Consider the following 13,367-nt stretch of genomic DNA (forward strand, 5'->3'; position numbering starts at 1 on the left):
CCTTGTTGTAGCTGTGTGACTTGTTTAACATATGTGAAGAAGGTTTCTTTCCAGAGGATTGGAAGAATGACATTATTTTTTCTTGTACTGTAAAAAGGGAAAGCTTGAAAGAGTGACTGTAGAAACTACAAAGGGATCAGGTTTCTTTTTTTAAGTTTGGCCAGGAAGATGTGATCAAAAACTTACAAAGCGTGTCAATCAGCAAAATTGGAATACTGCCATGTAGCTTTGCTCTGGACAACAGTTATGCAAATACTACCTGAAAAACACATACACTTGACAAAAGAAATGCTATTTTATTTTTGTTCATTTGCAGGAACCATTTAATAAAGTACCTAACCTTGATTTATGGAATGTTTTACATGAATATGGTGCTGAAAGATGATAAACATTACGGTGGGAGGGAGGTTAAGAAAAAATGCCAAGCATCCACAAGAATAAATGGATTGCTTAAGAAATAGTTGAACAATAAGCAGAGTAAATACAAGGAGGTACACTGGCACCTTGGTTTAGTATTTATATGAATACATAAGAAATACTTGTAATTATAAGTGGACTATTTGGGATGTGTATATGCATGCACTTTTGTATGTAGACAATGTACATTTTTTGGCTAAGAAGCCAAACAATTTGCAGCATGATATAATGAGGAATATAATTAGAAAACTGATGTATTAAAGGCCAACGTGGTTGGATTTGACAAGAGTAAATGGACTGAATGATTGCTAGTGATTTATAAATGGGGAAAGCTAAGCAAAAGTAGATAAATTTGTGGTCGAACGTTTTATTAAAGAAGAGGAAATAGATGCAGGTATTTTAATATAGAAAAATGCTGGGGGAAAGATAACATGTAGTCTGTCAAAAGGAATGAAGGTAGTCCTTGTTGTGGCCCGTCGGCTGCCAACAGAGCTAGCAGCAGAGGAAGAGGAGGAGGAGGAGGAGGAGGAGGAGGAGGAGGAGGAGGGGGGGGGAGGAGGAGGAGGAGGAGGAGGGAGAGCCTGGGCCGGCTTCGGGAGACTTTGAAAGGGTCTGCTAAGGAAACAGCATCAGAGACAGAGGCTGAGCCGGGCCTTCCATCCTCCCCCAGGTGGAGAGGCAGCTGTCTTTAGGGCCTGAGCTGAGTGAGGGGGACGAACAGATGGAGCCTATCCCAGATGCGAGTATGAGCAGAAAGGAAAAGAGAGGAGAGCAAAGGAAAGCAATAAGCTGGCTCTCAGGGAGAGGCAGAAGCAGACGATAGCCAGTCCCTCCCTGGCTGGGAAATAAGCAACCGGCCACTCCCAAACCCCTCCCTATTTATACAGCAAGCTATTCGGAGTGTATACAGCAGTATACAGCGAGCTATTCGGATTTCTTCGCTAAACCCAGGTTTGTTGGGACTAATTACATTTGATTTTTTGTTTATCCGTGTGAATAAAAGATTCTTCCTGCCCTCTTTTGAAAAGGGTTACTTTTTACTTGTGCGTAAGCAGCTTATCATTACTGGTGAAGGCTGGGTCAGAACAGTGCTAGACTTAAACGCTTCATTTAGATACCATTCAAAGTTATATTGGCACTGAAAAAAAGTGTCTTATGACCAGTCCTCATATTTACAACTATCACAGCATTTCCATGGGTACATGATCAAAATTTAGATGTTCGCCAATTGGCATGCATATATATGATGGTGGCAACATTCCAGAGTCACGTGATTGCAATTTGCAACTTTCCAACAAGCAAAGTGAATGAGGCAAACTGGACTCACTTAACAAGCATACTTCTCATTTAACAACTGCAGTGATTCACTTAACAACCTTGGCATAAAAGCTCACCTGACAACAGCCTTGCTTAGAAATAGCAATAGCACTTAGACTTATATACCATTTCACTGTGCTTTACAGCCATTTCTAAATGGTTTACAGAGTCAGCATATTGCCCCCAATAATCTGGGTCCTCATTTGACCCACCTCGGAAGGATGGAAAGCTGAGTCAACCTTGAGCCTGATGAGATTCAAACTGCCAAATTGCAGGCAGCAGGCAGTCAGCAGAAGTAGCCTGCAGTACCGCACTCTAACCACTGCGCCACCGCGGCTCTTTGGACATTCTGGTTCCAATTGTGATTGTAAGTGAAGAACTACCTGGATATCAGGGTTTCCCAATCTTAACCATTTCCAAGTACGGTATATGAATTTCAACTCTAAGAATTCCACAGCCAGCACAGTCGTTGCTGAGAATTCTGGGAGTTGAAGTCCCCTAGCCTCCCATTTGCCAAGGTTGGGAAACACTGCTGTAAATGAATTAATGTAGATGGAATATGTAAGTGTATGGCCAGTACAAAACAAGTACAGTGAGGTGGTTTCGTCATAGAGGGAGTATGAATGAGAAATGCATCACAAAACAAATACCGTACATGAAGAATGAGTGAGCGGCGATGAAAAGGAAAACTGAGAAAGTCATGGTTGGATGCAATTGATAAGATCCTGTAAAGAGGGAAAAGTTTAAAGAACAAAGAACAGGCGACATGGAAATTTGCAGAACAATCAACAATCAATAGAAGCATGCTCTATTTGCCAGGATAGAAATGTGCAGCAGTATAATGGCTGCATTTACAATATTGAAATCTAAATGTAAACAACATGTAGCTTTCTTTCTATTCTTTCCATAACATTCCATATCAGGCGGAAGATGCAAATAATTGTGCCAGATATTGCATAATCAAACCCAGATAGTCAAGATGAGATCTTAAATCAGTTTATATCTGGCAAAAGAACCCGATAGTCACTCATGAAAACCTCTCCTGTGAAAAGGATCGTAGCCTTTCCGTCAAATTAAGTGAGAAAGGCATGTAGAAAAATCTAAAATTCTAAATTCAACCAAGAACAAAATCTTTTTCATGAGCACTACCATGATTGACAGAAAGCACTGGTCCCCAGTTTCGAAATAGTTCACACAAACCATCAAGTATCTCTTGATCTTTCATGAGTTGTTTTGCACCCAAAACCAGGATTCAACTCCTTTGAAAATCTTTGTTTGGAATGATGCAAAAGTCCTAAATGATAAGTTAAATGGCAAATTGCCACATAATACTGCGCTGCTAAAATCTGCGCTGCTAAATCTGATAGTAAACTTAGACAATCAGAAACAAAGGCAACAAAATCTTATCTTAAAAAAGACCATAGTAGAGATTCCTTTTCCATTTCAAAACTTCTGAATGTAGCTTGTATTCTACGGAGCCATGGTGGCGCAGTGGTTAGAGGGCAGTACTGCAGGCCACTTCTGCTGACTGCCAGCTGCCTGAAATTTGGCACTTTGAGTCGCATCGCCTCAAGGATGACTCAGCCTTCCGTCCTTCCGAGATGGGTAAAATGAGGATCCAGACTGTTGGGGGCAATATGCTGACTCTATAAACCACTTAGAGAGGGCTGTAAAGCACCATCAGGCGATATATAAGCCTAACTGCTATTGCTATATACATTCCAGATATTAATCAATTAATTAATTGATACTAAAATCACTCACTGCTTTGATTGCTTACCTCTATTGAAGGGTGCAATGTTAAGGAAGGTGGGCAGATAAAAGCAACATGTATTAATTTGAGTTTTTACTTATGGTTCATCTTTAACCTCAGATACAGGTAGTCCTATACTTATGACCACAATTCAGCCCAAAATTTATCTTGCTAAGTGAGAAATTTGTTAAGTGAGTTTTGCTCCCCTTTTACAACTTTTCTTGTCACATCTGCTATGTGATATAATTAGTAACACAGTGGATCACCGAATCTGGTTTCCCCATTTTCTTTGCTTGTCAGGTTTCCAAAGGGGATCCCCAGGACACCGCAACCATCTTATATGTGAGTTATTTGTCAAGCATCCGAATGTCAATCACATGACCACAGGGATGCTCCAACAGTGTGAAAAATGGTCATAAGCTGCTTTTTTTTTCTGTGCCATTGTAACTCCAAATTGTCACTGAATGAACTGTTGTAAATTGAGAATTACCTGTACTAGCATAGATAGCAATAGCAATAGTACTTAGACTTATATACCGCTTTACAGTGCTTTACAGCCCTCTCTAAGCACTTTACAGAGTCAACATATTGCCCCCCCAACAATCTGGGTCCTCATTTTATCACCTCGGAAAGATGGAAAGTTGAGTCAACTGATTCAACCTTGAGCCTGGTGAGATTTGAACTGCCAAATTGCAGGCAGCCGGCAGGCACCAAAGTAGCCTGCAGTACTGCACTCCAATCATTGTGCCACGGTGGCTCATACAATATAACTGGAGTTACCGTATCTGAGCAGCAAAGAAATTCATTAATCCTTTATTGTCATCTAGAGCTTTCCAAATACAACCTGAATACAATTGCTTTGTGTGCATTGAGAAATGTAAACAGAGTTTACTTCCTGCCCTGCAACTCACCTAATGTACTGTTGCTCACGTGCTGCTGGCCAGCCGGGACAGACTCCTAGAAACTGGAATATTTATTTTTATTTTATTTATTTATTTGTCAAGCATGTATAAGGTAACAGGTATAAGTATAAACATGCTTATGAATATATGAAATGGATACGAATAAATGGGGACATTGGGACAGGGACGGTAGGCACTTTGGTGCGCTTATGCATGCCCCTTACAGACCTCTTAGGAATGAAGTGAGGTCAACAGTAGACAGTCTAAGGTTAAAGTTGTGAGAGTTTGGGGAAGAAACCACAGTCAAGTACCGCATTCCAGGCATTGATTGCTCTGTTGCTGAAGTCGTATTTTCTGCAATCAAGTTTGGACGGTTTACCTTAAGTTTGTATTTATTGTGTGCTCGTGTATTGTTGTGGTTGAAGATTGTTGCAATTCCACATCAAATGTGCGCACTTAGGTTATTGGATCTCACCCATGTCGTCTTGCACAGATTATAACACTGACGTGTTGTTCCATTATGTGTCTATATCTAGGCAGACATCTGGAAAACTCAAAAAGGGCAGAATGTTTAAGCTGTCCGCCTTGTTTTTTTACCATGCTCAAGTATAATTTATTTTTTCTATTGTTGTTCTGTTCATTGAAGTCAATGGCCAGGAACTGAGATACAGGAAACACAAGATAAGATTTGTTAAAGTGCTTTTGCTGCTATGAATTAAAAGTGTCTGTCTGGATCATTTGTAATATTGAAATATATTTTGGGTATGTCTCCTTCATTTGCGAGTCCAAGATAATTTTCTCACATAGTTCCACTCCCCGGAATAGCCATGCAAATAATTTAACCCCCTGAATTTTTCAGACCCACAAAATATCTATTTGTCCTTAATATATCAAAGCAGCTTTGAACCCAATACTAAATACATGTACGGTACTAAAAACAAAATCTTAAAATTCACTTCATAGTAGATATGTGAATAGAAGGGAATAGAATTCACTTCTAATAGATACGCTGTCTTCTAAATTTAAAAGACTTTCCTTTTATGAACACAATTATTTGTGATTCTATTTTTGCTTCACTTGAAATAACATATATTAAATACATTGGAGCTTACATCAAATCAACATATTTAGGAGGCAGTTCAAACTTCGACTGTCCTCTTCAACCAATATTTAACTCCCAGAGCTATTAAATGTAATCTTCAGTACATTCATTTACAAGTTATTTCCACTGAGTTGAGCTTATAAACCCAAGGGGGAAGTTTCAGTGCATAGCATAAATCAGCCGGGATTTCACATTACCTAGAACTTATGTACTAACTAAATAATTGAATTACTAACTAAGAAGAGCTCAGTTCAAATCATACCTCTGTTGCAAATTTATTAGCTTGATTTCTACATAGCGCCAAGCCATGAACAAATTCAAGTTGAATTTTCCTTCTCTTGTTTCTCCATCATTTCACACGGTCCAAAATTAGCCACCTTCTCTTCGCTACAAAATACAATATTCCAAAATATACAACCTAGGATGATGCTTGCACTTTAAAGCAAGATCACAACTTGCATCTGGACTCTTTATATTATAATATCAGGTGGCAAATACTACTAAAAATGACTTACTTTAGGCCAGAGGTCTCAAATTCAATTTCATCAAGGGCCACATCAAGGTTGTTTTTGACCTCGGGGGGGCTGGGGTGGGCATGGCTAGGGTGGGCATGGCCAGCGCAACATCACTCATATCGGGAGTACCTGTGGTGGCCCGAGCACTCTGCTGGTGGAATTGGGCTCTGGAGTTATGTTTTCGGCTGCCACGGCCTCCTGCAACCCTCTGCCAGTGAAAATGGAATCACCATGAGCCAGATCTAAGCAACCCGCAGGCCAGATCCAGCCCCCGGGCCTTGAATTTGATATCCCTGCTTTAGGCATTCCCAATCACATTAAGCATATAAAACAATTTTAAGACATGAATGGACTAAAAAAATATTTTTTATTAGGTAAAGTTAAAGGTTGCCTTCGCACATATGTGCTAGTCCTTCCTGACTCTAGAGGGCAGTGCTCATCTCCGTTTCAAAGCCGAAAAGCCAGTGCCGTCCAAAGACGTCTCCGTGGCCAGCATGACTAAACGCTAAAAGCGCACGGAACTCTTGTTACCTTCCCACCAAAGGTGGTTCTAATTTTTCTACTTGCATTTTTACATGCTTTCGAACTGCTAGGTTGGCAGAAGCTAGGACAAATAACGGGAGCTCACTCTGTTAGGCAGCACTAGGGATTCGAACTGTGGAATTACCAACCTTTCTGATCGACAAGCTCAGCATCTTAGCCACTGAGCCACCACATCCCTTATTTATTATTAAATATAATGAAAAACTGTACTATAAAATATTTCTAGTGACAGTGAGCTGCAATAGCTAATACTTTATAATAATGATTTCTAAAGAATGGCTATAAAAGTCTGTGGTTTCAGTTTCAATGTGAAAAATCAATTTATAATCTGAGAAGTAGAACAAGAAAAAGAGACCACAACTGTTAATGGAATGCTCCTGACTTAATTTGTGCTTGTTTTATCAAATTACCAGTAAAAAATAAATATTCCCCAGAATCTGAAAATCTACATCTATGTCTAAAATCATCTTGTTACAATTAGCTTAATGATCCCCAAAAGTGTGAACATATAATTGCTAAATCTGGAAGTGCTAGCAAGCTTGAAATAATATAATACATTTCTTCAAATCTCTTTAAACGTGCTGTTCAAAAATCACAAAAATTATGCCACTGCTTTATTAAGCAATTTAATTATTTTTCAAAAAATATGACAAAGGTCAGCTGGGATTCTTCCTCTCTTACTGCAGCATCAATTGTGGGTTTGCCTAGGCAGAAAGAGGGGAACAAATTAATGAAATTCCATTTATACTAAACTATCTAACAGGCGTATAAAGAAAATTATCTCTCTTCAATCCAATTGGTAATTTTCCTTTATCTTTTCTGTTGTACCCTATTGAATATAAACTTGTCTTCATGAATAGAATAATTATTTTTCAAAAAATATGACAAAGGTCAGCTGGGATTCTTCCTCTCATATTGCAGCATCAGCTATGGGTTTGCCTAGGCAGAAAGAGGGGAACAAATTAATGAAATTCCATTTATACTGAACTATCTAACAGGCGTATAAAGAAAATTATCTCTCTTCAATCCAATTGGTAATTCTCCTTATCTTTCCTGATGTACCCTATTGAATATAAACTTGTCATCATGAATAGAATGAAAATGTCAAAAGCAAAATGGAACCCTTTCCTTTGATAGGCTAACAATGCAACCAAGTGCAGATACTAATCTTTTCAAAATATCGGGAGGTTGGTTACAGTTGACAAATCACACAGATTCCTATCACTTACAGGCAATAAATTGGCCCATAGTATATAAGCTTGTTTTATACAGCAATTTCTCAGCTCCAGCAAAAATAGCCTGCATGAATCTATTCTGCCCCCAACTTTTCAAAATACTTCTAATATCTAGCGTTAAAAATATTTCTAGTATCTTTTTGCCAAATCACACTCCACATGGGACTATCCAAATTTCACTGCATGAAAATTTTCTTGCGGCCCAAGCTTTTTTGAAGCTCATCTAAAAATATTTCATTAAAAGTCAATATTAAAAATAAACTTCAGTGTAAATGCCATTATATTTGAAGAGAAGGGAATAAAGGTGATCTAACTTACTATACCTCTATCTGAAGTCAGAAATTAAAATTCAGCTACCAACTTGTTACTATTGGTGTCTGATCCATACAGGCATATATAATGGCTTCTATCCATGTTCAAAAGAAAAATTTGGACACTCTTATGATTTTACTACCTCCAACATGAACTATTCTAAAACAGATTGAAAGATCAGTGATCCTCTTAAAGTAAATATCTCAGTTCTGTTGGTCATGAAAAGACTACGCATTGTTCAATAATGTGAAAACCCAAACACTGCAGAGAAGAGTCACATTTGCACTTCTGGACACAATCGATCAACATGTGTCGATATTGCATAGATTTTTTTTAGAAAAATCTTAACTTCAACTGAAATTGTTTCAAAGTTTTCACGGGTACTAATTTCACTTTGAACATACGAAGCACACTTCTTAACATATTATGTAATAAGCTTCACAAAATAAAATGGAAATGGATGCACTATAGATCCGAATCAAAGATGATTACGTCCTCCACTCTTTCTACGCAGATATCTAAAGAGATTTTTCTTTTCATTGACAAAGCATCAAAATATATACCATTTCTCTAGTATGATTGGTTTCACATTCCCCAACCACAGTAAAGGCGGATTTCTCAGTGATACACCATAAAAAGGCATGCCAACCATGGGGTGGAAAGAGACATTAAACTGGGGCTAATCTGGTCCCTGTCCAGATGACTACAGGCAACCAGCATTAAACTCATCCTCATAGCTTTATCATTTGTTCTGCCTCTTTGCAATAGTGATAGAATGAATGGCTGTTACGAAGAAGGCAGTGGCATATCCCAGGGATGAATTATATAACTGAAAACAGATTCAGGAACTATGTATAGGTGCCATATAATTTTAACTATTTTATTTTTAGCTCTTGTGATAGTGCTTATTAGGAGAAATGTTGCAGAAATATTTCCCAGTTCCCTGCTCCGAATTGCTCTTCTCCAGCTGCTTATATTCTACATGGATGGATGGATGGATGTACAGACAGAGAGAAGGTTTGCATACACACACACACACACACACACACACACACACCAAACACACATACATATAAAATATAGAGCGTGCGCATATAAAAACACACACACACACATATTCTACGTGCATGCACACTCAAACAGAGAGAGTGCAAGGAAGAAACCCACTGGAACAGAATGAGAATTAAAGCACATTCAACAGACTCAGAAAATCAGCTAACTTTTGCCAAAAGGGATTCAAGGCAGATGGGAGGGGAGAATTAAACAGAGTATTGAGGGGGGGGGGGGGGGAGACTGGCTGGCATTTTACTCCAGCATTTGGTTGTAAGGAACATAAATATTTATTAATTCCAAATAATGACTTCCTCCAGAACTCCTCTCAGTTCCATGTTTTAGGTATCTAAGATCAGGACCTTCCTTCTCTCCTCCCGTGATAATTTCATAGATCCTTTCTTTTCTGCCTTCTGGATAATGCCTTGCTTAGGAACTAGAACCTTTCCTATGGATCTTTGTTATCTTGATGAGATTCCTAGCAGCATCTTCTAAAAGTCATCCTACTGGCTTTTTGTAACATGGTCTTGCAGCCATAGAAGTACCACCATTTTCTTATTTACTGCAATGAAGAAGTTTAATCTATGGCAATTAAAAAGCAAAGAGCAGCTTCTCATGCAGGGGCTTTCTTATAAGACAAATGAACATCTCTAGAGAATACAGACAAAACTGATGGCATTACATAAAGCAAAGCAGGATGTAACCAAGCTGTACTTGGCCATTTCTTTCCCTAGGAGAAACAAACAAGTTCAGAATTCAAAGCAGCTTGGAAGAAACCATATGGAATAGCCAAGAGATAAAGGGAAACAAATTACTTTTCCATCTTTAGATTATTTTTTTTAATGATGGGAAAAAACATAATTCCAGTAAGGAATAGAAGTCCGTGCAACACTCCACAGCTGGAAAGGATCAAGCTGAATTAGAGTACTTCCAAGATCTCGATTGGAATGGGATGTACCAATAAATGAAAGGATTAGCAGCCAAGATTGGAGAGAAAGGGGGAAATGAGCAAAAACCAGCAATTAGGGGATAAAGGCTGAAGTTGGGTAGAGAAAATTCTTGTTATCTTTGATAAGAAGTATGGGAAGCAACAAGCCTTGTGATCCAAGAAGTGAAAATAAACTTTGGAAAGAGGAAAAGAAGGACTGTGTTCCATTGGAAGATGATTCATGGGAAGTAAACATCTAAGCCATGTTCTCTCCGTGTTCTCATAAGAACACTACAGCATGGTAAGACAATAAACAAAACTGTCTGAGTCAGATTATATGTGTCACAGCAGAATCGGGGAATGGAATGTTGGACTACCATTCTCAGGCCATCAGGAGTCTTACAAAATAGCAAAGGAGGACCAAGAAAAAGGCTGTGTAGACGGGGACCAAAGGCCTATCTCAATTGGCATTCTGCTTTTCATTATCTAGATTTCTCTGGAAAGCTTCTGTGCAGAATAGAAGCTTGGGAGCGCGCGCGCGGGGGGGGGGGGAGGCTATGAAACAGTAATACTCCCATGCCACAAGTATTCAGTAAAAACTCTGTCTCAACTTACAGGCTTTTTTTTTTTCATTCTGTTTCTTTTTTTTTCCCTGTAGGGCTTACGTGGAAGTTTTCTCAAGAGAATAACACCACTAAGATGGTTAGGGGAGGAGTAGAAGAATCAAATATTTTGGAATAAGTACAGAAACAGCATTGCACTCCTTGCCTTTGGTGTCTTCTGGAGCAATGGTCACCAACTGGTGGTCCATGGACCATCGGTGGTCCGTGAGAAAATTTTGGTGGTCCGCTGAAAAAATTTTTGCATTTTTATATTGCACTAAATACAATTTATTTATTTTTTTTAAAAAAATCATCTTAGTGGCCCGCGGGATTTAAAATTATGAATTTAGTGGTCCCTGGGGTCTGAAAGGTTGGTGACCCCTGTTCTGGAGGGATTTAATGCTGCCCATTAAAAGATGTCAATTAAAAGTGACATTTATTTCCCTCCACCACCACCACCACCCCACATAAGGAAATCAGTGTGCAGTTTTGGAGGGAAACAAAGAAAATGCAATAAGAGAAGATGAGGTTATAAAGAGGGGAGGGAAGCCTTTGGAAAATTCCATAAAGAAAACCAGAGGCTGAAATGAGAAGGGAATCCTCCGAAATAACCCTAAATTCTGAACGGAGCCACTTCGAAGGGGTTCTGGGGATTTCCTGACGTTTCCGACCACTTCGGTGGGAATCTACAGAAAGAACAATGCCCAAACATCTGGAACCAGAGGAAGTCCCTTCAAGTCGTTTTTATTTTATTTATGTATTTATTTAAAATAAATAAAAACGACTTGAAGGGACTTCCTCCGGTATAATCATTTTGGGAGGCTCAGCAGCGGCGCAGGGGTGGGGGGGCGAAGGGAGCAGGGGGGTTAAAGGGGACACCTGCGCCAGGGGACAACCTGTGGCCGCGCTTTGAAAGCCCGCATCGTGGGAAAGAGTGGGTGAAGACAGGAGGGCGGGATGCCCCGGGGTGTCTACGGCGGGTCGAGCGCGCCTCTTCCGCGGCCAGCCCAGTTTAGAGGATCCCAACGGCGCCAAAGAGGCTTCTTCTGAACCCCGCGTGTCCAGCCTCCGGCGCCAAAAGAAGACCGCCAGGTGGAAGGTCCGTCCTGCCTTTCCTCTTGGTCAGCCTCCTCTTCCAGATGGGCGCTTACGCATCCCGCCAACTCGGCTCGCCTGCCTGCCTGCCTGCCCACCTGGCTTGCCCGCACTAAACCGGCGCCCCCCCCCCCGAAAAAAAAGAAGAAAGGCGCGTTTACCGTGGGGGCGGCGAGGCGGCTGATGCTCTCGCCCAGGGAGTCGAGGTTGACCCGCCTTCTGCGAGGAGCCCTCCGGGAGCCCGCCGGGACCGGGCCAGGGAGACCCGCCGCCGCCAAAGCCTCTGGCGGCGGCGGGGGGGGAACGGTAGCGACCGGAGTGGTAGCCCCGGATTGGGCAGCGGGGCTCCGGCTGCCGTTCCAGAGGAGCCTGGCCATGGGGCACTCGCCTTCTTCCTCCGGGCTGGTCTCCAGGTAGTCCGAGCCGAGCGAGCTGAAGGATTCCGAGGAGATCTTTCGCCGGGACATGCTGGCGGAGGGAGAGGGGCGGAAGCATCAGCCGGAGAGGGGCTTCAGAGAGACGGCGAGGCGGCGAGGGAATCCCGCGGGGCGACGGAGCCGGCTGGGCTGCTCATGGTCCAGGACGCATCGGAGCGCTTTCTTGCCCTTCTTTTCCCCCCACGCCCAGAGGCTCCACGCGCGCTGCCTTTGCGCCGCCGCCCGGCTGAGAGCATTTAAAGGCGACGCCTCCGTCCGCTGCCCTCCTTCTCTGCCTCCCTTTCTTCTCTCCTTCGGCCCTGATGCCGCCGCCGATGCTGCTGCTGCCTGCCTGCCTGCCTCCCTCCCTCCCCGGGTCGCTTGGCCCGCCTCCCCGCGCCTCCGCGGCCGTCACGTGCTCGCCGCGGGAAGGTGCGCCTCGCCTGTCGCCAAATTTAAAAGAGGAGCGTCGGGGCGCGAACAGCTCCGCCGGCTCCCGGGGAGGCCTTGGCTTTGCAAAGGCGCAGGGCGAAGCTGGGGGGAAATTTTCTGGAGGCAGGCCAGGAGTCAGCCGCCAGCGGGTTCACGCGTTGAACTGGAGCCCTGGAAGGCTTCCGCGACCCCACAAGCGCGTCTGAATGGGTCCGACACGATTCTAGGCAACGTAACGGCGCGGCTGCTACTGATCCTGCTCAGCACTTCAAGAGCAGCGCAAAGGAATGGGAAAACCTGGCCTCCCCAGTTGTTGCTGTGTATTCACGATCATTTCGCCTCAGGCAGTGAAGATCAAGGATGATGGGGATTAGAGTCCAGCACGGTCTGGCATGGTACAGGTGCTCAGCCTCAACTGTTAGGGAAATAGAATTCTTTATTGGCGAAGTGTAATTGGACACACAAAGAATTTGTCTTTGGTGCCTAAGCGCTCAGTGTACCTAAAAAGACAAGATACATTCGTCAAGAATCATAAGGTACAAACACTTAATGATAGTTATAGGGTACAAATAAGCAATGAGCAAACAATATCAATATAACTTGGTAAGGATACAAGCAACAAAGTTACAGTCCAGCAGTCATAAGTGGAAGGAGATGAGTGATAGGAACAATGAGAAGACTAATAGTAATGCAACCTTAGTGAATGGTTTGACAGTGGTGAGGGAATTATTTGTTTAGCAGAGTGATG

General features: G+C 42.0%; 1 protein-coding gene across 1 annotated transcript in view; it reads right to left on the reverse strand.

Moving 5' to 3' along the window:
- Positions 1–12,638, reverse strand: part of GUCY1A2 (guanylate cyclase 1 soluble subunit alpha 2) — a 241,801-nt gene extending 229,163 nt beyond the window's left edge. Inside the window, exon 1 of the mRNA XM_032220051.1 lies at positions 11,933–12,638. Within this exon, the coding sequence (XP_032075942.1) occupies positions 11,933–12,238 (306 nt within the window). The 5' untranslated portion in view covers positions 12,239–12,638. The remainder of the gene's footprint in view (positions 1–11,932) is intronic.
- Between the last annotated feature and the right edge of the window lie 729 nt (positions 12,639–13,367).

This window comes from Thamnophis elegans, chromosome 6 (assembly GCF_009769535.1).
Source record: "Thamnophis elegans isolate rThaEle1 chromosome 6, rThaEle1.pri, whole genome shotgun sequence".
In the NCBI taxonomy this organism is placed as follows: Eukaryota; Metazoa; Chordata; class Lepidosauria; order Squamata; family Colubridae; genus Thamnophis; species Thamnophis elegans.